The sequence below is a fragment of the Rissa tridactyla genome, chromosome 3 (assembly GCF_028500815.1).
Source record: "Rissa tridactyla isolate bRisTri1 chromosome 3, bRisTri1.patW.cur.20221130, whole genome shotgun sequence".
In the NCBI taxonomy this organism is placed as follows: Eukaryota; Metazoa; Chordata; class Aves; order Charadriiformes; family Laridae; genus Rissa; species Rissa tridactyla.
The window spans coordinates 14,087,214-14,111,720 of NC_071468.1; the positions used below are offsets into that span (position 1 = coordinate 14,087,214).

The 24,507-nt window shown below is 40.7% G+C and overlaps 3 protein-coding genes and 1 non-coding gene across 4 annotated transcripts in view; 3 read left to right on the forward strand and 1 right to left on the reverse strand.

The window, feature by feature from the left end:
• On the forward strand, window positions 1-8,756 carry SPDYA (speedy/RINGO cell cycle regulator family member A). Its single transcript, XM_054194554.1, has 7 exons — window positions 1-36; window positions 2,248-2,494; window positions 3,567-3,625; window positions 3,883-3,968; window positions 5,519-5,690; window positions 6,843-7,140; window positions 8,668-8,756. The coding sequence occupies exons 1-7, from the start codon at window positions 28-30 to the stop codon at window positions 8,754-8,756; spliced, it is 960 nt and encodes a 319-aa protein (XP_054050529.1). The 5' UTR covers window positions 1-27.
• On the reverse strand, window positions 8,714-14,016 carry TRMT61B (tRNA methyltransferase 61B). The gene is made up of 7 exons (XM_054194553.1): window positions 13,372-14,016; window positions 13,165-13,267; window positions 11,901-12,091; window positions 10,603-10,694; window positions 9,951-10,186; window positions 9,240-9,320; window positions 8,714-9,054 (listed from the first exon to the last, which is right to left on the reverse strand). The coding sequence occupies exons 1-7, from the start codon at window positions 13,882-13,884 to the stop codon at window positions 9,011-9,013; spliced, it is 1,260 nt and encodes a 419-aa protein (XP_054050528.1). The 5' UTR covers window positions 13,885-14,016; the 3' UTR covers window positions 8,714-9,010.
• Window positions 13,999-24,507, forward strand: part of WDR43 (WD repeat domain 43) — a 24,987-nt gene continuing 14,478 nt past the window's right edge. Inside the window, exons 1-3 of the mRNA XM_054194552.1 lie at window positions 13,999-14,267; window positions 18,902-19,036; window positions 20,678-20,799. Of these exons, the coding sequence (XP_054050527.1) occupies window positions 14,040-14,267; window positions 18,902-19,036; window positions 20,678-20,799 (485 nt within the window). The 5' untranslated portion in view covers window positions 13,999-14,039. The remainder of the gene's footprint in view (window positions 14,268-18,901; window positions 19,037-20,677; window positions 20,800-24,507) is intronic.
• Window positions 21,068-21,145, forward strand: LOC128908015 (small nucleolar RNA SNORD53/SNORD92). The gene has a single exon (XR_008465829.1). It is a non-coding gene; the product is annotated as a small nucleolar RNA SNORD53/SNORD92 (small nucleolar RNA).

Here is a 24,507-nt window from a genome sequence, read left to right on the forward strand (position 1 = left end):
TCAAAGAAACAGACTTTTGCCCAGCTGATGTATTTGGTATGATCTCTGTCCTGCTGCCAAGTTTCCTGATTTCAGCCTATTCCATAGAGATGTTAGTTTGTACATTTACCGCTTGATGTTTTTTCTCTCTCTAGAGTACACAGTCAGAAACCTGGTATGACCTTTCCCTGAATATCGTAGAATCATAGAATTGGTTCAGGTTGGAAGGGACCTTAAAGATCATCTAGTTCCAACACTTTGCTGTGTTCTTATCAACCAACATCCCCAAGTCCTTTTCCTCAGGGCTGCTCTCAATCCATTCTCTGCCCAGCCTGTATTTGTGCTTGGGATTGCCCCGATCCACGTGCAGGACCCTGCACTTGGCCTGATTGAACTTCATGAGGTTGGCATGGTCCCGCCTCTCAAGCCTGTGCAGCCCCTCTGGATGGCACCCCTTCCCTCCAGCGTGTCGACCACACCGCACAGCTTGGTGTCATCGGCAAACCTGCTGAGGGTGCACTCAATCGCACTGTCCATGTAATTGATGAAGATATTAAGATATTATATTAGTGGCCCCAGTACCGACCCCTGAATAACGTCACTTGTCACTGATGTCCACTTGGACATCGAGCCATTGACCGCAAGTCTTTGAGTATGACCTATATGCTCACTAACTCAGAGCACCTGCATGAAGATATCTAACAAATTATTAATAAAATATGAGGAAGGAGTAAAAAGGTCTCTCTTCTCATTACCATAACAAATGAGACCAGTTACACTTTATTTGGCCTGTACAGGGGGGACATGGGGACGGATACAATGAAATTGGATGCATTTCTTGCCATCTTCCTAGAATAAATCTTTGGCTCTTATAACAAAAGACAACACTAGGATTTCACACTGAATCTTACTAGAGAAGGGAGTTTTTCATTCTTATTATTACATTTCAATAGACTGCCTTAGACTAATTGCATTAATTGCTTCTGTGGAAAAGTAAGAGCAGGGTATATTGCACCTGTACTTTTTATGATCTTTAAAGTGAGGTATGCCTTCTCCCTCATGCCCTGTGTCTCCTGGGGAGATGTTTTAAGGAGGCTTTTACAAACTGTTGGGCAGCTGTGAGATTAAAGTCAAGTTCGAGCGTAGTTTACGGCTGAGGGAAGAGCAGAGCCCACCAAGGCGGTGCTGCTGAAGGGGCAGGCCGCGCCGCCCGCAGCAGCTCCCGCCCGCCTAGCAACAGCCGGGCCCTTCTCTGATTGGCTGGCGGGTCCCGGGCGGGCTCCGCGCAGCCCAGCGCCCCCTGGCGGCAGGAGGAGGGGAGGGGGGGTAAGAGGGCCCCGCCGCCCGGTTGGCTGAGGCGGCTGCCTGGCGCGCCCCGATTGAGTGCGAGAGGCGGTGGCGCGGGGCTGTGGTGCGAGGGAAAGGCCGCTGAGGAGAGAGGGGCCGTCCGGGGCGAGGGGCTGTGCCGGGCCACCGCCGGCTCCGGGCCGACCTGCTGGGAGCCGAAGACCGTAATTACATCCACGCGCGAGGGCCTTTTTTGTCGTTTATATGACAGCTAACGGCCGGAGAGCCAGGTAGGCTGGTGTGAGCCGGCCTCAGACAGCCCTATCCTCTGTGGAGGGACCTGCTGAAGAAGTAAATGCATTTGCTTCTGTCTAAAAATACCTTTTCTCACACTCCATTTGGTATCGTCTTGATTTTTACAGTAACAAACACCTCAGGTTTGTTTCCTTGGTTATGCCCTCAGGGTACGTCCTACTTGAGGGATAAGTTTTTATTCCCAATGGCTATAACCAAGTGTTAAAAAAAATGAGAGCTCAAGACTTGAATTTTAATGGTATATGGCTTAATTATGGTTCTGATGCATTAATCCTATCAAAGTCTTTTTAAAAAATCACAAATTGGAGGGGAGGAATGGAGATTTTTTTGGTAGATGTAAGTAAGCGTGTAGGGCTATGAGGATCTGACAAACAGCAACTTTTTCTGGAAAGGATGTTTCTCCATTTTTCAAAATTTTTAATGGAAAAAAAAGACTGAAGGCTTCTTCCACTGAGAAAGAGCTTTATCAAATTAGAGCTTAAATTAAGGAAATCTACATAGTTGGTTTAGGGCACAAGACTTGGATAATTAGTACTGGTACAATTAATTTTTGTGTTGCCTGACATACAAGCTCTATTGAAATGCTTCATTTGAACAAAAGAAATCTAGCGGACTGCTGCTCAGAGTGACTATTTTTGTAGTTAACGTCTTCTTCTTTTTCAACAGGAACCTTTACTTACCAAAATGAGACACAATCTGGTGTGTCAGACACCTCCCACTGTCACTGTTCATGTGAAATCGAGTGCATCCAGATCACATCAGCAAAAAAACCTTATTAGACTAAAGCGGCCTACTTTTAAAGACCATGAAGAAAACTGGGAAAAAAAGGTTCCTAGTCATAAATATAAATGTCCAAAGGGACCATGTCTAGTTATTCAGCGTCAGGAAATGACAGCTTTCTTTAAATTATTTGGTGGGTTAATAATGACAGATATCAATGTATTGACTGAACAGTAGAAAACTATTAAGCACTTGCTTAATAATGTTTTCTAAATTCAATAATTTGGGGAGTGCTTTTTATACTAATGGCCATGTTTTGTCTAAATGCATTTTGTTATTATATTTTACTGTACAAATATTTAATGCTTAAGTTAAAAATACAAGAAGGGCTACCAAACTGATGAAAAGTAGCTTTTTAAATTAAAAATGAAACCCAGGTGGTATGATACTTCCTTTTATGATCATTTCTCTTTCCTTTCTATTTTCTCTTTTGCTTCAACAAATAACATGTGAAACAATGTATGTCTTGATTTACACAAGGCTTAAAAAAGGCTGGACACCCAGTCTTACAAACGTTATTTATTGTGGGAATAATCATTTGCGGGGGGGGGAAGTGGAATGTTAACTAAATCTGAGGAGTTGTAGCATCTCTTTTGCGTTTGTGGCTCTTTCATATAGAGTTTTGTATTTATTTAATTTAGTGAAGAGATTAACAGTGGAAGATTGCATGTGGGTTTTATTTGAACCTTGAATACAGGAGGGAATCAGAGGGAGTTTGTGGTAATCCTGCTATAGTACACAGTACACATTATAGTGTTCACAGACAGTGATGCACTGACCACAAATAATCAAGCCAGTATTGCCTTATATAGGCTGTCAGGTAATCAAGGTGCAGAGATCTCAACAGTCTATAGTTCATCAGAAATAATGGTATGCTATTAGATGGAACCACTCAATGCAGAAAGAAGTTACATAAATAGAAAAAATACTGGTGATTTTTCACCTTTACTTGCTATTACTGAGAATGAATGAAATGCAGTCACTAGATTTTCCACCTTGCCTTTCTGGTAGTTTGTCGTCTTTTGTAGCTTAAGTTTTTTCATACCTAGTCTCTTTCTCCCCTCAGTTTCTCTGTTCTCTACTGCTGTGTCTAGCTTCTTTCATTTGGTTTAATAAAAGGACCATCTGTTATTTATTTACTTACAAATACTGTCTAACAAAAACAATTTTGGAGTTTGAAATGCTACAGCTTTCTTTTGTTGCAGATGATGATCTTATCCAAGACTTCCTTTGGATGGACTGTTGCTGTAAAATTGCAGACAAGGTAAGTGTATTTCCTTCTTTATTAATAGAACAGATACTGGGTGAAAAATCTGCCCTTAGTGACTTGATACTGTAATGCAAATACAGACCGTAATTTTTTTCTAATGTGTTCATGTGGAAGCTTCAAGAAACTCAATTTATACTTTCCTCATTGATAAAAATTATCAAAATATCTTGGTGCAGATAAATGTGTGAAGCATTTTAGGAAATTATATACTGGAATAATATATTGATACTTCATTTTACATTTTAAAACAGTATCTCTTGGCAATGACTTTCGTTTATTTCAAGAGGGCTAACTTCACAATCAATGAGCATACGAGAATCAATTTCTTTGTCGCTCTGTAAGTACTTTTAAATTATCTGGGTTTGTTAGCATAAACTTTGCATTATTTTATTCCTTTGTTTATGCCACTGATAGTTATGATATATGATGAGACTTCTTTAATGAATTTGTAGTTTTTTGGTTCCTATATGAAGTATAGAAACATAATCTACATACTGTATATAAATAGTGCAATTCAACATTCTTCCTCTGATGACCGCATGTGTAGAAGATTGAGCAGCAGCAAGGGGACATTTGCGTTGGTGTAGTGATACACAGCACGGCATTCTGCCTACCAAACTGTAAATCTGTGAACTTTTTTAAGCATGACAAGAAACATATGCAGGACAATACATGGCTCCTGTTATAAGACCCTATTTTATATCTCTGCCAGCCTTTAAGTCATTTGTACCGAGATGTTTCATCATGATATGCACCTCGGGAGTAACTTTTTATTAAAGTCTCTGTCAACATGATTTGAGTCAACTGTAAAAATGTTGCTAGAGAATTTCTAAGAACTGTTTTGAACAATTCTAAAATGTCTATACTTGGAAACAGAGGTGCAGTCAGGAATCTGTCTTTCCCAAGTCTATATAATCTCTCCATATTGGGCTATACCTAAGAGAGATTCAGCATTTTTTTTCATAGTGTTATGGTGCTCAGGTCATCTTTTCCCCAACAGCACTTCTCAGCTGCTCTGATTTGCACCCTAGAGCAGGGAGAAAGATGGCTGTTTATTCTTATGTAAACGATATTCTGGGTAGCATCCGCTCAGCATGGAGGAGGAGGCTGTCTGACTCCACACTGATGGGAGAAAAGCCAGGCCAGAAGAGCGAGAGGATTAGAAAGGGACAAAGGGTCTGGTGAGACTGGGACTAGAGAGAATATTGGGGTTAGGAGCAAGTCAGAAAATTGTGGAGGAGACTAAAAGTCATCATTTTTTCAGGTATGATTTACAGGAGTTTAGTATTAGGTTGGATCTAGAGGAAATAAATATTTTCCTGTTGTCCGAGAAGATGACCCAGAACCAAAAGTAGCACATAGTGAAGGAAGGGAGAAATATGGACATGAAAAAAATCATTTAAGGTTTTCATTTATACATGAAAGTAAACCTATATTCAGTTGTTTGCTGCTAATTTAATGTGAGCAACATAATTTTCCAAGAGTAATTTAAACCCCTGCAGTAGAAAATGTAAAGTGTTCATGAGATTCATAGGATTGTGTAAGATAGTTTCAAGCTTTATTTGAAGAATCAGACAGAAATTGTTCATTTTAGTGCAAGGATATCTTGCCAATTTGGAGAAAGCTGTCAGGATATGTTAGTTCTTGCATACCTACTAATTTAGGAGACTCTAGAAGTTTTTATTTACCCAAAGGATACATATAGAACTTTCTGATCAAGAAAATACCGTACTCCAGAGAGAAGGCTGTATATTGTTAGCCATTTTTCTCACAATACTAGGAAAAAGAACTACTTCAATATTATGTCTTTTAATGTTAGAAATCATACTAATATAGTGATTTAAGACTGAACAACATTTACAGACACAAGCATATATATATTTGAAGGTATCTGGCAAATACAGTTGAAGAAGACGATGAAGAATCAAAGTATGACATTTTCCCATGGGCTTTGGGAAAAGCCTGGAGAAAGCTGTTCCCTGATTTCTTAAAGTTAAAAGATCAACTTTGGAGTAGAATTGACTACAGGGCTATTGTAAGCAGACGCTGCTGTGAAGAGGTAGGGAGGGTTTTAGTATCATAGATGCTGAAACTACAACAATTAATACCAGCTAATGATCTAGCTCTATACAAATGATGTCTTCCCTAAAGTGCGTAGACAAACCATGGGAAAGAAAAGATGCAGCTAAAATGTCACGGTCCATTTATCCACCATGAATTTTTTTTTTCATTTGCATTTAAAATACATTATTTGAAATTATGTTTTTAAGGTAAACTAGAATATTTTACATTGCACTACTGTTAAAAGTGAAGTTTTTATTGACTAGAATCTTTCTGCTTTATGCAAATATTTTTATTTAAAATTTACCATTGGTTGTTTCGCTTCATTCACTTTAGAAATAATCGTGTGTGTGTGTGTTAGCTTTACAAATTATAAGTTTGTACACAAGTAAAACCTTCAAATAAAAATCCCAGCACCTCAGGTGAAATTTTAATCACTTCAAAATTACTAATATAACTTCAATTGACTTTTTAACATAAGGGTTTTTCACTGCATTTAAAAAAACTCAGGACACACTTTTAACGTTCTCTACTATTAATGCTGTGTTACAACTTAGATTTTTCAAACATATCAGGAAGGAAAAAAGACATTCCTCACCTTTCATGTGGAATGTATCTGTCTGAAAAAGTCCTGTCATGTTCTAAGAACATAATGTTTACTACAGCTGGTAGAAAAGAAGATCTCATTTACTCTAGAACCCCATCACTGGGGATGGGATTAGATGCTTATGGGAAAAGTACCAGAAACAAGGGAAGCGTGGAATGGTTTTCCCAGCATACCCTCCCAGCTTCCAACAGTCAAAACAGTTCAGTGATGTTGTGAACCAGAAGATCCAACTAATTTATGTTTAGGAGTTAGTAAAAGACACCATCTTCAGTCCAACAAAGGACGAGCTGGTATTTCTGATGATTCACATGGCTGTACAAGGCTGTAAACTGTTGTGTTTCAACATCTGATTCAGAACTGTTTCCCTTATTTGGGCCTAAGGTAGAAAACTTCCTAGTGAGACAGAAGCAGATAGATAATAGATGATACCCATTTCAGCTAGGTAGTGTTAATTCTCTGCCATCCATTAATTGGATCCCTTGTTTTCAGCTGTAAGTTTTCCCATAGTTTTTACGGTTTCTGATGTAACGTCTGTTCCAATAGGTGATGGCCATTGCTCCAACACATTATGTATGGCAGCGAGAACGCTCTGTGCACCACAGCGGGGCTGTGAGAAACTACAACGATGCTGAAGTACAGCTGCCCCGAGGACCTAGTGCTACTCCTACAGACTGCTTGCTTTGTGGTAAGAAAGGAAGATTTGTACGACTAGGATTATCATCATCTTCCTCCTCATCTACTGGCACTTTGGAGATGATGGAATTACGTTCATCTCAGAATTTGAAGGACACCTTTCCAACTGAAAAAATGCTTGTTGACTCTCCTTTTTATTATGCCCAAGGTATGGTTTATTATTGCAAATAATTTTCAATTAGTTTAGGTAACTGAGGCCATATTTGCCCTTCAGACTACTGTGTCCTTCTTGGTATGGCAAGACACACTCTCTGTGTGAGCCACATCCCTATTACAAATGCAGTTACCTTGGCAGAACTGTCCTTTTACTGCCATAGCTTCATTTTCGTTTTCACATCTTGTCTCTTGACTTCCTGAAGTACCAACTGCTTTACATTCTGAGTCTCTTCAAATTACCTTCATCTACTATGGGAGATTTTGGGATGTGTTCATCTATTTAGGCGTTTATTACCATACTTGCATTATAAATTAAATTGAGAATCCTATTTTAAACACTTAGGATTGGCTAGAAGAAACAGTAAAATTACTGGTGTGTGTCACGTGAGTTAAAACAGTGTACGTTACATGAGTTAAAGTGCTTTTGTTGAGAGTGCTGTTTTTAGAAAGGGCAGGATGCTCAGTTGCTGTCATCATATGGATGACATACGTCACAATTCACATTTTCCTTTAAGTCCATCTCAATTGTTGATGGAGTTTATACAAGATTTCTTTTCAAGATTGGGGTACAAATAGAAAACAATACAAGAATTCATTGTGAAAATCATTTTATGTAGTTGAATCTTTGCATGTTAATCTACTCAAAATAGTCCCCTGAGCCTTTGTATGAGAAGTCTCCATTCCATACAGCAATTAGGGGGCAAATGTTCATTGTTTAATTTATTATTAAGAGTGGAACACACTTGAGATGTGAACTTCCTGGGAGAGCTGTATAAGGCCTTAGTCTCCAAAGATACCTTTATGCAAATAGCCACCCCAGAGTTCTTAGTATATTTATTTAATACAGGGTTACAGTTGTTTATAGCTCTATTTTTCATTTGCATATGCTCTCACTAATATCCACATTTTCACTATTATAGTAGGAGCGTGCTTTTCACAGCTTCAGTACAACTATGATTCTCAAGGGATCCCTCAACTTGGAAAAATTTGGCATTTGAATCTTCCTTGAGATACAGAACAAGTCAGGTGTCTACAACATGTCATTTCATAAATATAATGTGTTAAACCACTACATGTATATATGGAGACTTACACGAGGCCCTAAAAGACTTCATTTTAAATCTTTTTTTACCTGAAAGATGTCGCTTTTCATATCTGACCGAGGTCAGAAAAAATCGTGTTTATTTTGACTGTTTGAGAATGATTTTTATATCTATCTATCTATAGTAAAGTTCACAAATAACTGGGCAACTTTAAGCATGGGTGCTGGAAATGAACCAAAGCTATACCTGTCAACAACTGGTCTTTTTCTTGAAATAAGCACAGCTTTATCAAGAGAACAAATTCGGTGAATTTCAGTTTCTCTTAAAGCTGTGCTTGAAGAACATTGTTCTTAAAGAAATTGATAGCCACCAGTTGGTAGCTGGTGATGTCAGGAGCTGCTTCACTTGCATTTCAAAGGGCAGACTTTGATCCATTATTTTCTTATTACATTTTTCTTTCTCCTTATTTCTGTTAGACTGTCAGAGCCTGTCCAGCAAAAGGAGACGAGGCAGCGCCTTGAACCAAGACAAATCCATGGATTGGTTTACAAGCAATGAAGAATGAAATACACCCGATGAGGCAGAAACATGCTGTGCTCTGCAGAACAACCTCTGTTGCATTGCAACACCATATCTGATGATTCTCTTAAAACTTTTCCCTTTAAGTAGTAGGTGGGATTTCAAACTTTACAGGCAGTAGAAATCAAAGCAGTCATTAGTTAAAAGTTACACAACTTGCAAAATGTAGCAGCTACTTTGTAACATTTTATTTTATTCTGATACAATACTCGAATTAGCAGCTAACACATCTCAGCAGCATCAAGAAAGCAGCGGTCGAAACTTTCTCAGCTTGGTAAGGAATGCTAATTAAAAAACAAAACAAGTTACTACTACAGTATTTGAACATACAGTGATTATTTTATTATTATAAGTTTTGTGATTTCATGATATAGTAACATGTCAAATGCTAGTACAAGAAATAGTATTTTTGAAAATAAAAAATATCACTAAACATTTAAGATAAAAAAACATTTTCCAAGTGTCTCACCTGAATGAGCTTCCTGCCAATAAGATGGTCTAGCAACGTAAGGCACCGAGCAGTATGTTTCAGCATTGTCAGAAAGTGATTCTGTAAGAAGTAAATTTTTTTAATTCTTTCCAACGAGTTTAAAACATACATGCAGACTAGAGTTGCCAATGTGCATGGATTATTTTTCCTTGACGCAGTTTGATTTTCTTTTTCCTTCTGTTAAAGTTCTTTGTGTCACCTATCAGTAGATTTAGACCTCTTTGCTCTACTATGGATTTTGCAAATCTATATTAGTATAAGGCATCTTTTTTGGATTTGCCAGAACAGCAGGATTATGAAACAGAGCACATTGGTAACGTTTCTTCTTGTGGAATCCTTAAGCCCATCAGGGTCCTCTAAAGCAGCAACAGCATGAGTACAGAGGACTGCATTTTATTAAAAAGTAAAAATTTAAAAACAGTAGTAGAAGGGCAGTCATGCTTTACTTGCAGACTGCAATTTATTTTCTACTTAGTCTAGATTTTTAATAAGATATTTAAATAACCGTTAATGTATCCTATTTCAAACCTGACAAGCTCTAGGCTGTCCAGAAGCTTGTCTATTCTTCACAACAATCTTGGTTGACCCAAGAAAAAAAATACTGCCTCTTCCTTCAAACTTTGCCTTCGTTCTATCCTTGGAGTATCAAATTGCAGTAACAGGGTATCTCATCAGCAATAATGTTCTTACCATTGTATTCACTTTCTTTAAGAACTACTTGATCCTGAACGTGGATTTCTTCACATTCCTTTTGAGGTTGTTCTTCAATATTTTCTTGAGTTTCCATCATTTGGCTTGATTTGCCATTCTTGAGTTTAGCAGGGAGTACCAACCAATTTCTGTGAGTTACCTCAATGATCCTTTCACACAAAAAAGGGAGCTTGCAGGTCCGTATTCTGTCTAAAAGGTCAATAACCTGCGTGATGCTTTTGAAGAAATGCAAAGGATAAAGTAGTATTTTGAAAACTCAAATCGTATACTTAGTCTCAATTCTACTGCCTTTGTCACACTCTTTACCTTTGAGGTTACAGAAGTCCTTCAGGGTAAAGGAGCGAGCAACCTTACTACTGAATTGGAAAACAATGCAGTCATTTTGAGGATGTCATTAAGTGCAAACTTCCACTGACCATAACGAGACCATTCCCAAAGTAAAGGCCAAAGGATTCGGCCAAGTGTAATGTATACTGAGTGCAAATCCCTAAAACAAATTACACTGCGCGGGACGGGGAATTCTGTTAAACATTTAAAATATATATCCAGCATTAATAAAAAGATGTTTGATTTTGTAGCAATGTTAGGTGATGCCTGAATAAATGCATAAGTGCTAGAAGTAAATACTTACTTTGCTAAGTACACAGCGCACACACCACCCTCTTTCAGACTTGGGTGTACAACAGGCAGAGCAGACTGGGGGTTAAGCATATCCAGAACTATCTGCAGGAGAAAGATACAAAGATACATATGTTTTACTGGTAAATATTAGTATATCTATCATTTTTTTTCCATAACGACAATGCTTGAAAAAACAGCATTTTCAGGAAAATGAATGCATACAACAGCAGCATGTAATCACAAACCAGTTTTATTATTGCCTCTCAAAACCTTAGAGAAACCTGAGGTCCACACATTTACAAAACAAAGTCTTTGTTGCTTCCAAATGAACTTCTATTAAAACAGCAAGTAATATTTCATCAACACAGCAGTCCTGTGTTAACGTTAAACCTCCTACTAATTAAATTCCATAATACTGACATTAATAAAAACTTTTAGAAGACTACATTTACTAGCACCTTTGGACATCCAGTTTACAAATGTAAAAAAAAAAATATAAATGTTCAAGTGCATCTTTATAACGAAAAGATCACACTACAGTCTTGGTATCTAACTTGCTGTTTGTTTTAAGATTTGGAAAACTTCTGTCCTTGGCAATTTACCCATCTTCTGCTAGAAAACTAGTCAAACTGTAAAACAATGGCATATGCAATATAAGACCCTTCCTGTAGATTGTTACTTTTAAAGTTTTAAAAAAGTTATATTTTTATGCTATATATTTTATTTCTTTGCTCAAACAGTTTAGCACAATTGCTGTTTGTTTAAAGCATTAATGTAAGTACTTTGTCTGCTTTACAAGGAAGAGTGGTTAACATCTAGCTGTTTTACCCAGCACATCTCCCTTAACAAAATCTGGACAAGAGAGCGAGCAAGAGCGTTCCTTACTGTAAGTTGGACCTTAGTTACATTGTGCTTTCTATATAGCTGATAGCAAAGTGTTTACATATTTTCAATAAACTTATGCATCTTTCTTAAAATTAATGTTTGAAATACATGCCGTAGATACAAAAATACCCGTTTCTCCAAAATACAACAAAGTAAGTTTGTCTTTGCTTACAAGACAGCCGTGATTAATTGTAGTATTTCTGTACTGTAGCCATATCACTCTTTCATTTGGGAACCTGCAACTGAAACCTTGAAAATATTTGTAATCTGACAAAGAAAAAAATAAATCACAATGTTTCTTTCATTGATGAAGATCCGATTCTTTTTTCTCCCGTTAAACTAGGCTTGGGAATCCTGTTGCGAATGTGTTTTAATGTATCTAGAAAAGGTAAATGTCAAATGGGCAGGATTTTTTGGACTTACTGCATCAAGTGCTATAGATTTCATATCCGCAGCAGCTGTTGAAATGTCTTTAAGAATGAAATCCACGTTATCCGGCCACTCTTCCGTGTGTCCTATTTCCCATGCAGCACGCCAGTGCCTGTAATTCTTCTTAGCTAAATTATGATGATCATCTCTGATTTCATAACTTATAACACGTCCTTTAGGCCCAACTGAAAACAAACAAGAGGCACCAGACTTACTACTTTCATCCACAGGTGAAATAAAGCAACGTTATAGTAGTTCGAACTGTTCCTAATATGTCCTCCCAAAGTAAGTCCTGCCACAAAAGTCAACTTGAGCATCTGTGGCCCTGTCAATCTATGATTCTTCTGCTATAGCTACCACAGGTTCCAGCCAAGAAAGCTGCAAGACTGGTCACTACTCACAGATGCTGACAGACAGTGACTGCTTCTGTTGTTAATAAGATTTGAGACTAATGGTTTTAATTTTTTTTTTTTTTTTAACAATCCTCGTTTTTACAAAGGTTTGCTGTTTTCCATGCATAGTTCTTTCTCCACCTGTCCCTTCTTAAGGATCACTGCTCACTGATCTCAGACCCTTAGACAAGTTTGCAAGTGTACTCTTTGATTTACACAGGCTTGTGTTGTTTTCCTGTTACTGTTTGTAATAAATTATTTTATTATTGTTTTAAGTATAAATTTACTATCCTGAAATTTTCCATGAGTCCAATACACAATGTTTTTCATAAAGGAAGTGTTACCAGGCTATCTAGGTACAGACAGCAGCGTGTGCATTGCTGTGTTATTCTACCCTTGTATTACTCCTAATTTCTCAAGCCTATCACAGCATTAGCTTCTCCTTGGTGCTTTTTAATGGGCACAGACAGCTTTCAGCCATCAGCAGCTCAGTGGGTGACGTTCTGTGACTTCTTAAGCCATTTTTTTAGGTTGGAGTCACCAAGGTCCTTCCATCACCTATGGGTTCCCACTATGAATCCATTCAGAAAACTGAACAAAAGGAGGGATGGATGGGTTGGGTTTCTCGGCAGTCTCTCCCTGATCTCCCCAGGGGATCTTGGGTAACTTGTACCCATTACCCGTCTGAGTGACTCCTTGTAAAAAGGGAGTCTCCATCTTCTGGGTAGCCACCCTTTAAATCCTGGAACATGGTGATAAGGTCTCCCCTAGGCCTTCTTTTCTCAAGGATGAATAAGTCCAGTTCTCTCAGCCTTTTCTCATATGGCAGGCTGCACTGCTTCTGTTTTCTAAAACCAGGTGCTCACCTGCTCTCGACAGGAACAAGGTCATAGCGCCAGACCCGCTGCCAGCTTCCAAAACAGTGTCTCCCGGGTGGATATCCACCATCATTAACATAGCACTTACATCCTGCAGGTGAGAAAAACACTGCACATCACTATTCTTGGAAACTAAGGGTGACATTCGGCCAGTGACCTCTCAAGTCACCAGCCGTCCCAGTGAGCAGCCGGTACCTTGGGGTAGGCGATGGTGGGCCCCCGCGGCATCAGCAGCACGTATTCCTCCAGCGAGGGCCGCCTCAGCAGCAACCGCGCCCCGGCCGACGTGCGCAGCACCTGCCCGGGCAGCTGCCCAATGATGTCGTGGTGAGGCAGGATGCCACCGGGGCTGGCTAACACCGAACCCGCCGCCAGCCGACACAACAGCTTCAGCGTTGTGTTGTGCTTTCTCCGCACCTCCGCCAGCGCCAGCTCCCCGGCACGGAAAGCGCCGGGACGCGTTCCTGCCGCTTCAGGAGGCACCTGAGGGGCGGTCGCCACCTCCTCCTCCTCCTTCTCCTCCACAGGGGGAGCATGAGGGGCGGCCGCGCACCGCCCCACCGCCGCAGCTTCCTCCGGTGGCAGCAGCCGCCTCACCCGCTCCAGCGGCGACAGCGACGTCTCCCACGCCCGCCTCCGAGGCCTCCCACCCACGGTCGCCCCATGAGCGGAGGAGGCGGCGCGCCGCAGCCCACTCCAGACCCTCATGAGAGGAATAAGCGGGAAGAGACGTTTAACGGTCGCCCCCGCGCGCGCCGATGACACCGACCCGGCGTCATCGGGGAGCGCGGCGCAGGCGCGCGGTGGCGAGCACGCGGCCTGTGCATGCGCCGGCGCGGAGGGGCCGGGCGAGGTGAAGCGCCATGGCGGCGGCAGCGTGTGGCGGGGAGGCGGCGGCGACGGCGGCCCTTTGCGCCTTCTCCCCCTGCGACCGCCGTTTTTTCGCCATCTCCGGCCCGGATGGGCGGCTGCGGGTGTGGGAGACGGCGAGCAGCCGGTTGCAGCAGGAGTACGTGCCCTCCGCCCACCTCAGCGCTGCCTGTACTTGCCTGGCCTGGGCCCCGCCGGGGGGCCGCCCGCCCCCCAGCAAGGTACGGGGTGTGTGTGGGGGTCTGTGGGGGAAAAGGGGGGTGAGGGGACACACACGCACCAGGGAAGAAAAAGGAGGGGATGGCGGTACCTCGGGCTGTCTCGACGCGTGGCCGCGGCCCGCTCGGCTTCACCCCGCCCTCCCGGCGCCATGTGGCGGAGGGTCGGCGTGGACGGGCGGGCCGGGGAGAGGAGACCCGGCGTCCCGGCGTTGGGGAACAGGAGTGAGGGTTCTGTAGGGGAGGACCAGAGCTTCGCGGAGTTCGGTACGGGATACCACCCCCTCCAATCCCCGCAGTTCGTGGGGCATGTCCACGCGTGGCGTCCCCCGGGTGGGGGGGTACGGGGGGGGGCGGGATCCGCTCCCCTCAGAGGAGCATCGCAGGATTGTTGGTTACAGGGCAAATTTCACGTGTCAGTGGGGGAAGCGGCACTGGATGCTTTATTGTTATTTTTTTTTAAAACAAAAAAAGAGGGGACTATCAACAGAAGCACTGACTGTGTAAAATCATTTGTTTTTCGTATAACCTGCATGGAAGAAGCCTTCCTTGAAGGAGCGAGGTATGTTACTTCATGGCGCATCTCGCCTTCATTGAAAAGGTGATGCTACAGAGCAGGTCGGCTGCTGTGTGTCCACTTAGCTTACGTACAATTCACATTCCAGTAAAGGTAGTATCTTTCCGTACTTCCTTACCATTGTAAGTATTTCCATGCAAGCTGCTACGCTGTCCATCATGTGTCTTCTCGAGCTCAGGAATCCTGCGAGAAGGTTTTCAGTAGCTTTATTCAGAGCAGACATCAGGGGGCTTGGATGTTCTCCACCTTGAATTTGTTTTATTTAAATTCACCTCAGATGAATACTCGACGTGAAATTATCTGGAGTATATACAGTAAGGTACCTTTGCATCCTCTTTATGTTGAAGTAGTCCTTCAACATGTCCTTAGCTAGAACATACCATTTCCTGAGACAGAAAATTATCCCCTGGATAAAGTATGTGAAATCCACCCCCTTTATCATAAGAAGTAGGGAGGGCTTTTTAAAACATCTTCTGGTATATCAATAATTTAGTATATTTGAAATACTGTAAGAGATATTTCAAAACGCTTAACACAGATTACCAATCCAAAGGAAGACAGCATTGTCTCATTTTTCTCAGTTGAGCACCTTAGTCCCTGGACTTTGAAAACTCCCAGAACACTTGAAGACTGTGGCAGAAAGGGTCAGTTTTAGATTGGCCTGAACCTGTTCGTTTGTCATGTAACTTTGAAGAACAAAGAATACACGCATTAGTTGCAGGCCTCTGTAGGTGGTTCTTCACTCTTAAATAAACTGAAGCTGGCATGTGAAAATGGTGTTAATCTATCGTGTGTGAAATAAAACTTGACCTAACATAGTGCACTGCTGTGGTGCTGTTAAGTCAAGCACTGGAGGTTTCTGAGTGGCTTTTAAAAACTAAGCCTTTTCTAGAGACCAACCCCTAAAAGCCACAGATGCTCCAATTTAACCTGGTTTAGGGCTGTATGGAAAACAATCAGGCAGCATTTGGCTACCTGTCAGTGCTTTTTAATTATTCCAGTAGTTTGAATGCTGTCCACTGCTTGAAAGTTGGTACGTTTTCAAGTGGACCTGGAAAACATGCCATTTCTTGGAATAATTTTGCCATAAACTTTTATAATTCATTGGTTTGTCTTTAGACTGAACTGAAGAACCAAAGCTGTGATGATTCTGCCAAATATATTTTATTGAATGTGGCTTTTCTGACATTATTTAATCTTTTTTTTTAATTTTTTTATTCCTGGAGAGTTGACATCTCTCTGGATAGTACCAGTGTCTGGTGTTCAGGAGTAAAACTGTGCCAGTAGATATCTTTAAATGGTGTTTGGCCAAGTTACGCCTAAACTAAGTATGGTTTGGACTGCTGCCATATTAATGAAGGCCATGTGTTACAGGGGAATATTAGAAATTAAGTTTGATCTGCAGGCCCTGGAATTGCTGATGCAGTGGTGGCTTATTGGGATGTTCCCTGCACATGTGCTTTGGTAGTGTCAGTGTTTCCTGCTGGTGGTGTTCACCGTCTCCTGCTCCATGAAGTGGTGCCTTGCGCAAGAGTATATGGACTACCGACTGTCAAAATACCTTCTTCCACTTTCTCCCTAATAAGTTGCAACTGCTCCACCATCTTCAACTCTCAAGACTCTTAGGCTTCCCTTCATTTCGGTGTTTGAAGTGCTTTACTTCACACGTGAGCAGCAGAGATTGGATTTCTCTTTAAAAAAACCCAAAAGTCTCATTGGCTGACCTCAAGTAAGAACATTATGGAAAAATATGCGCACACTCCACTTACAAGTAACTTTTAACCACCTCTACTAAATAAAACGCTGTGGTTTTTCAGGCAAAACTGAAGGATTTCTAAATAAACTTGAGTTTCCATAAATCTGGAAAAAAACCCCTCAAAACAAACCAATTTAAAGGAAACTGATACTTGGTATAGTTCAGCTGCTCTGTCCTATCCTATCCATGAAAACAGGGTGCTCTTACATCTGTAAGACCCTGATCCACAAGTGAATTCCACATGGATCTCTACTGCAGTTGGTAGTCTGTCTATGTACTGATCTAATGCAGGGTAGAGAAGATCAATTGATTTTTTTTTTTTTTATTTTTAACATGTTTTTTAGTTCTCATAGTGTTTTTTTTTCTAAATAATCTCCACCGTTAATAGGTGTCTGAATTTTCCACTGGCATTTCTTTCATGCAAAAATTTCTAACAAAATGCCCCACTAGTAATGCTGATTAAGAGTGGTCAGTAAAGAAATACCTGTGAAAAAATAATTGGAAAAACATTCACTGCCTCTGCCTTTCTTGACATTGAAGTAACTGTGGACTTTAGTGGGAATTTTTTTGTATTTTTGCGTTGTTCCAAGGGAAATTTGCCATAACAAACTGAAATGGAGGGTGAACAAATTTTAGTTAAGATTTATGCAAGGGAAGAGAATAAAATCTGTTCTTCATTGTGGTTTTGCTTCGCAGTGGGGGTGTGTGGAGTAATTAGTAAAGCTACATAAAGAGCGAAAAGTACCAGAAAACACATAAACTGTACTTGTGTCTCCACTGGCTATGTGGCCCTTGTCTTTGCATGTCAGACAGCAGTTTCAGGATGGCTTAGGTGGCATTGCTGCCAAAAATTTAACTAGTTGAGTCTTTTATATTTTCTGAAAACCAGGTTGATTTAGTTGGTTGTGCTTTGCAACTGTGGTGGTTTCTCAGCACCTATGTTTTCGTAAAACACTTCTTTACCAGGAAAGCTGGAGCCTAAACAAATGCTTGCAAAAAACCAATGTAATCTCTTTTCTCAAGAGTCTGCTTTTTTTTTTTGTAAAAGTATCTATATAGCATTTTGGTATTTATTGGCCTAATCCAAAATACTTTTCCTTTCAGAAGGTGTTGTCTGTGTTAAATACAGAGGAAAAGAAAGTCCAACTTCAAAGAACCAAAGTATTTATCCTGCATTGTTAAAATTTTAAATCGTAGTTGTGGTAAAGACCTTCAGCTCCTGATTGTTGTATCTCTGGACCCGCGTAAAAATTATTTACGTTTGCCGTGTGATGCCTGTTGTATTGCAGATTAGCTACAACACGTGGAGCTTTCACAGAGCTGATTGGTCACAGTTTATCAGTCTCCTTTGGCTTCTTCTGGCTGCTCATCAGTGCAAATATATTTGTTGTGTAGAGGAAGCATTAGCTTGTGTATAATTTTTTGTTTTAAAATTGTGGAGCTGTGACATAACGAATGCAAGGAGACTTACCAAAATCCAATTTAAGAACTAATCAGCAGTGTTAGGGATGATTTTTTTTCTTCTGAAGTCCTTGAACAGTTTTTTTTTTTTCTTTTGTGTGTTTGTGATAAGTTTTATGTGGGATTAACCTAGTGAGAATAAATGTAGTGACTGCTTCTGCCCTCTTTATTTTCATTTTATGTGCTCAAGAGCCAGTTTTATTCCTTCTCCCCTTCCCGGTTATGTGCTCCATTCACCTGTTTTTGGTTAAGAGAGATTAAGTGAAATTCCTCCTTGAAGCGGTTGCTTGATAGCACTTGCGAAGCAAGAGCTTAAGAATTGCCTGATCATAGTGGGACCTCTGGTACTGACAACAGGACCTGGGTAGAGCACTTGGCTTCAAGTCCGGGTTGCTTCTCTCTGCGGAGCGGAGTAGCACTTTCTTTTTAAGAGGTATTATGAATACTTAATATTTGCAAGACTCTTCTGAATAGCTTTTGAGAAAAAATAAACTGATCATTCTTGATGAAGCGTTTCCACTTTGTGGATGACGTTTTCTGATTATGTAGATCTTTGCCTCTGGGAGACGAACTCTGTTGAAAACTGAAATGTGGGGTTTTTTTTCTCTCATGTATGTGGTTGTTGGGCTAGCAAAATGGCCTCCACCAAATGTTTCCAGCTGACTCATAGCAACTTTGTTACCTTGTACATGGAGGTACAAGATGATTCCTTAGGTTGCAGTGCCCTTCAGCGTCTTCATTTTGTGTCTTGGCAGAGTTTGTACTGGCTGATTTGGTCTCAAACTTACAGGATTAACTGGTCAGCCTAATTTATTTCATGTTTTCTCTTTTTTCATTTTCCAGGATGGTCCACAGAGGAAAAAACGGAAGTCTGAAGTTGCAGAAGTGGACAAGCAGTTAGATATCCTGGCTATTGGTACAGCAGTGGGTAGTGTTTTGTTGTACAGCACAGTAAAAGGAGAATTACAGAGCAAGCTAGTAAGTAGTACACTCTTCATCACATGCTACCAAATACTGATGGTTTCAGTCAGTTTATGCTGTTCTTTCTGCTGTTCAAAAATGGAATAAGCTAACCCAATTATCCAGATTTTTTTTGTTTCTTAAAAAAATGCAAACTTTTCTTTTTTTCTTGCATATGTGGATAGAGATGCAGCAATTCAGGTGCTTGAGAATTTTCAAATTGTGCTTTTTCTATTGTTGGCAGTATGTACACATTGAGAAATCTTGGTTTCAAAGTTAATTCAAGATATTAACATTGTGCATGGGTTTGTTATTTTGCATTAAAAATAACAGTAATGATGAAATGCCTGACTGGAGAGTTAAGTCCTCCATGGGATTGTCATACCCTCAATTCCTGCGCAGTATTGTGGGAGAGGAGAGCAGGATTGAAGTACTCGTCGATTCTTGGGAAGGTGTCGTGTTGATGCGCTTTTCTGTAAACATACCTCCGTCGTGGAAGCTTTTTGAGCTCTCTCAGCACATTACCTTTTTCAAATGAGATATGCTGGTTTTCATTTTGCCTTTCTCATTGATAACTTCCCTGTTATTCCTGAGTACCTTGATTTTAGTCTTGGGTTATATAACAAACAAAAATCAATCTGTATGAATGACTCTGTGCTATACTTTCAGATGCTTGGGCATGCTTTTGTTTCTAAACTGTTAGTTGTAGGTAGGGTGATAAATGTACATGAATTTAGAGAAAGCAATGACTGCTTAAAATCATGATATGTGCAAGTGACACTAGCTAATGAATATCAACTCTGTTTTATGGAAAAGCTGTACTTATACCTGAAAACTGTGAACAATGTAAAGGAATTTGAGGTTAAAATTTACAGTTCCAGTCAGTTTGTGAACACTGGCAGCTCTCCTATAGGAGCAGGATAGCAGATATTATTTGGCGAGTGCTTTGTTTTTTACAGATAGGTTGAATTAAAAGATTATTCCTGCTAGAGTAAGAGCTGTCACTTTCAGTTGTCCTCCTTATGAAATAGAATGTCTTACTGTGATGTATTTTGTCTTGCTTAAAGCTGATTTGCAGTGACACTTCTGGGAGTAGACTGATCTGGCTGGTGCTGATTCAAATAGTGAAATTTTGTAAACTCCAGGAAATGTTTTTATAAACTATTAAAGGGTATGTTGGAGCTACAGAGATTTTGGTTGTTGAGAGGTGGATGATACCCCTTTGTAGGGTCTTCTGATCTGATTGATAGCTTGCTCTCAAATGCTGAGTACAAAGGGAAGGCCACTCATCTCTGAATGTACTGAAGTGTGCAGGCGCTTAGATGACTGTCAGCAAGGCACCTGTGCTAGCCTTTAGTTTGAGCAAATTTCATACTGTTAGGCAGCCTTGTTTGGCTGTGTCTATAAAAATAGTGGGCAGGACAATTTTTTTGTCAACTCTGAACTGCTAGCGCAAGAATTAATTCAATTATTTATGTGTACGTATCAAAAGATGAAATATCTTTGACTTATAGAAATGTATATATCTCTAAAACCACATGCACTCTTCAAGTTGCCAATGACTTGAATTTAGCTCTTGAAAGAGCAGCTAGTTCACATTGTTGGTGTGGAAAAGACAGTCTTCATTTATTAATGACTTGACCCTCTCACCTTTTGTAGGATGGTGGTCATGACAATAAAGTAAACTGTGTGAGATGGCATCAAGACAACTGCTGCTTGTATAGCTGTTCAGACGACAAACACATTGTGGAATGGAACACGCAGACCTGCAAAGTAAAGTGGTAAGTGATGCCGGTTTTTGGTCAAATTATTTTGCACTTGCTTTTGTGCTTCCATGTAATGGAAAGACTAGATGAAACGAGTAACTCCGCTCAGAGGGATTTGGGTCCCTCCATGGTAACTTCTAGTGGGACATGAGCTTCCAGTCACTTTTGTGATGCTGAAAAATCCAAATTCTAGAAAATATCCTTGGAAGCTTGGGGACGCAGATACTGGAACACCTCATCCCAATTAAATCAGTTACATGCACCTGGCTTTGCTCAAAGGGCCTTGCTGTGATGATAACCCACTTGGTTTCGCTTACTACTGATGTGCAGTGGAGACAGTTCCACTTGGCTGTCTGAGCAGGCTGCTACTGTTTAAAGTACTGTTGAGCAAAATAGAGCTTAGTGCAGAGTAACAAGATGTCTGGTGTAGGCATTTACTTTCTTTTGTAGTAAAGTCAAACTGTTTTTAAAGTTTAAAGAAGAAACCAAGATTTCTGTTAACAATCCTCGTTATCTAACTTCAATAAAAGCCTAGTATGTGATGGCACTTTGACCATTCTCTTATGCAGTTGTTTCTTTTTCATAACATTTCCCACTGTTGTGTTACTGTTACTGCAGCTCTTGCTAGACATGGTGTGGGCACTGCAGACAGCCCATCATCAATAGCCTAAAATTTCGCTAAAAAAAAGAGATACATCCTTAGGTTGTATTAAGTTGAGACCCTGTCGTAAAGTAGCAGAAGATGGCTGTAAAACCTCCCTGTAGCCTTCTTGTTTTAGGATTGAACACACCGAGTTCCCTTACCATTCCTTTTACATTACATGCTTTAGTCCCTAAGCCACCTTTGTGGCCTGCCACTGGATTTACTCCACTATGTCAGTGGCTTTCTTGTACTGTCCCAAACCGGACATAGTGCTCAGATGTGTGTTGCACAGAGGAGAGGAATCACTTTCCTTGACCTGCTGACTACGCTTAGTGAATGCAAATCAGTATGCACTTGACTTCATTGTCACAAGGGCTCCCTGCTTACTCATGTTTAACTTGACTGTGAGGACTGCAAGCGTCTTTTCTGCAAAGCTACTTTTTAGCCATTTGCCCCCAGCCTGCACTGGGATTTTTCCATGCCACATGCAGGACGTTACATTTTCCTTTGAGATTCTGACAGCCTCTTTCTCAAGCCTGCTGAGATGCCCCTGAGTAGCAGCACTGACCTCCAGTATGTCAACTGCTCTCCCTAATTCACTATTGAATGTGAACTTGTGTGTGCATTCTGTCCTGTTTTGAGGTCATTAATGAAGACCTGGGCAGTCACTGAGGATATTAAGCAGTATTGGGATGCCCTTAGGGAGGGACATCAGTAACTGGCCACCATCTGGACTTCATACCAGTGATCACAACTGTTTGAACTCAATGATCCAGCCAGATTTTATCCCTCAGAGTCCATCCATTTCGTTTATAGATCTCCAGTTTGGCTGCAAGGACACTGCATGAGACATTGTCATAAGCGTTGCTAAAGTCAAGTTAAATGGCATATGTGGCTCTCCTCTCATCCACCAAGACCATTGTCTTGTTAAGAAGGCAGTCAGGTTCGTTAGGCATAATTTGCCATTTGTAAATCTATGCTGGATGTTCCCAGTCACTTTTTTGACCCTTGTGTGCCTGGAAATGGCTTCCAGGTGGATTTGTTATATAACATTCCCTGTTTTTTTCCTGGATTTTTCTTCTTGTGGATATATTTTGTTGCTCTTTTTTCTTTTTTTTTTTTTTTTTTTCCCAAGTCATCAGAAATTTCTCCTGAGTTCCATGGCCACTCAAAATGATGGTGTCGTCTTGTAATAACACTGGCTTTAGCAGTTCTGGGTGCATCCCATTCAGTCTTAAGGAGCTGCACGTGTTGGATTTTCTGTTGTGATCGCTAATTTGATCTCCCTTTATTATTGTGGGGAATGCTTTGCTCCCTCTGACTCTGGCATTAGGTTTGGGAACATGGGAGGCCCGAGAGACTTTGCTCTTCAGTGCTTTGGCCTTTTCTGTGTACTGAATGTGTCCCTGCACCATTCAGTGGCAGGCCCACGCTTTCCCCAGTGTCATCTTACTGCTGCTCATGTTCTGTATGTAGATGTCCTTTCGTTGGCCTTCATATTCCCTGCTGGTTTGAACACCAGTTAAGCTTTGGGTAATTCTGTCCCTGCATGCCTGGACAGTATTTTTATATTCCTCTGTGTAACCAGTCTCCACTTTCATGTTCTCTGTACTTTTTTATGTTTTTGTTGAGTTAGGAGTTACCCACTTGGCCAAGCCAGCCTTCTGCAATAACTGGTGATTTTCTGCCCTTCAGAATGGACCATTCCATTACCCCTGAATAAGTTTCACTCTGCTCTTTTGAAGTCCTGGGTTGCAATTCTGCTGTTTACATTGCTCGTTCTTCTTAGGGTCTTAAATTCCATTGTTTTGTGGTTGCTGTAGCTGGAGGTTGTCATCAACCATCACATCCCAGACCAGTTCTTTTTTTTTTTTTTTTTTGAGTACCTGATCCAGTAAAGCACCTTTCATAGTATGGTTCTAAATCACTTGGGTCAAGAAAAGGTCTTCAGCTCTTGCCAGCAATCTCTGGGACTGCTTGTGCCCTCCTGTGCTGCCCTTCTAGCAGTTGCTGGGGTGGTTAAAGCCCCTTAGAAGAACCAGGGCATGGGATTATGAAGATTTATCTGTTTCTTTTTTAATCGGACAATGTATAGCAGATGCCCACCACGTCAGCCTTGTTGGTCTCTTCTCATACACCACTAAGTTCTCCACTGGCCCTTTGCCTGTTTCAGAGGAAAGTTCCAAGCATTCTGCTACCCTTTTGTGTGGAGAAACATCTCTCCTTTTTGCTTTCCTGTCATGTCCTTGCTGAAGTGCCTTCCTAAAGGTCCATTTATTGCAGCACTCCTTTCTTGCAAGCTCTGCCACTGTTTTTCTGTGATCCCAGTGAGATCAAAGCTCTGAGGTTGCCTATGGACATCTAATTCACCCTGTTTGCATCCCACAGCGTATGTGTTCATGTGCAAGTACTTGAAATGGGTCCCAGTCATGCTGCTTTCTCAGGAAATGTGAGAATTTTTCCTGTCGTGCTTCATCTTGGGTGTTTCCCTCTGCCCCTGTTCCATACTGCTGCTCTTTGGGGAGCTGTGTTTATAAAAGGTGATTAGAGGCATTGTATTCTTTGATTTTAAAGATGGCAACAAAAAGTAATTCCTGGAGTGTGTACATTGAAAGTACACCAGCAATATAATATCATGCTTTTTACCTGAAATTTCTTTGGTCATATTATGAGTCATACCTAAGGTAAGTGAAATGGGAAAGAACAGAAGAAAACACTTCTCTAAAATTTTCCCTAAATTGATGAGATTAAGGAAGAACAAATTATCAAAAATTATTGCTCATGTACATGTGAGATTTCCTGCATTCTTTCACATTTGTCAGGACCTAAAAATGAATCTTCACATATCCCACAGAGAATTCAGGACAGTTGCTCCTGGGGTAGAGAAGTAGCATTCAACTTCTTTTGATTTGCAGGCTTCTAGGCATTTTCTTCTAGAGGTGTGGACCACTAGATACAGAATTGACTGCTAGATAGGGAATTGAAACTACGTGGCTTTAGGCTTGACTTTCTTAATTACTGTAAAAGTAGTCCATAGAAACACTTCAGGAGGTCTGCGGAGCACACGTTGAAACCTCTGG

What these genes read in the sequence shown, in the direction of transcription:
- TRMT61B (XM_054194553.1), bottom strand. Translation starts at nt 13,884, where the DNA reads ATGAGGGTCTGGAGTGGGCTGCGGCGCGCCGCCTCCTCCGCTCATGGG. An exon ending in CCACCATCGCCTACCCCAAG is followed by an intron (nt 13,268 to 13,371) that starts GTACCGGCTGCT and finishes TCTCACCTGCAG; the next exon opens with GATGTAAGTGCTATGTTAAT. An exon ending in CTTGTTCCTGTCGAGAGCAG is followed by an intron (nt 12,092 to 13,164) that starts GTGAGCACCTGG and finishes GTTTGTTTTCAG; the next exon opens with TTGGGCCTAAAGGACGTGTT.
- SPDYA (XM_054194554.1), top strand. An exon ending in AGCTTTCTTTAAATTATTTG is followed by an intron (nt 2,495 to 3,566) that starts GTGGGTTAATAA and finishes CTTTTGTTGCAG; the next exon opens with ATGATGATCTTATCCAAGAC. An exon ending in ATCAATTTCTTTGTCGCTCT is followed by an intron (nt 3,969 to 5,518) that starts GTAAGTACTTTT and finishes ATATATTTGAAG; the next exon opens with GTATCTGGCAAATACAGTTG.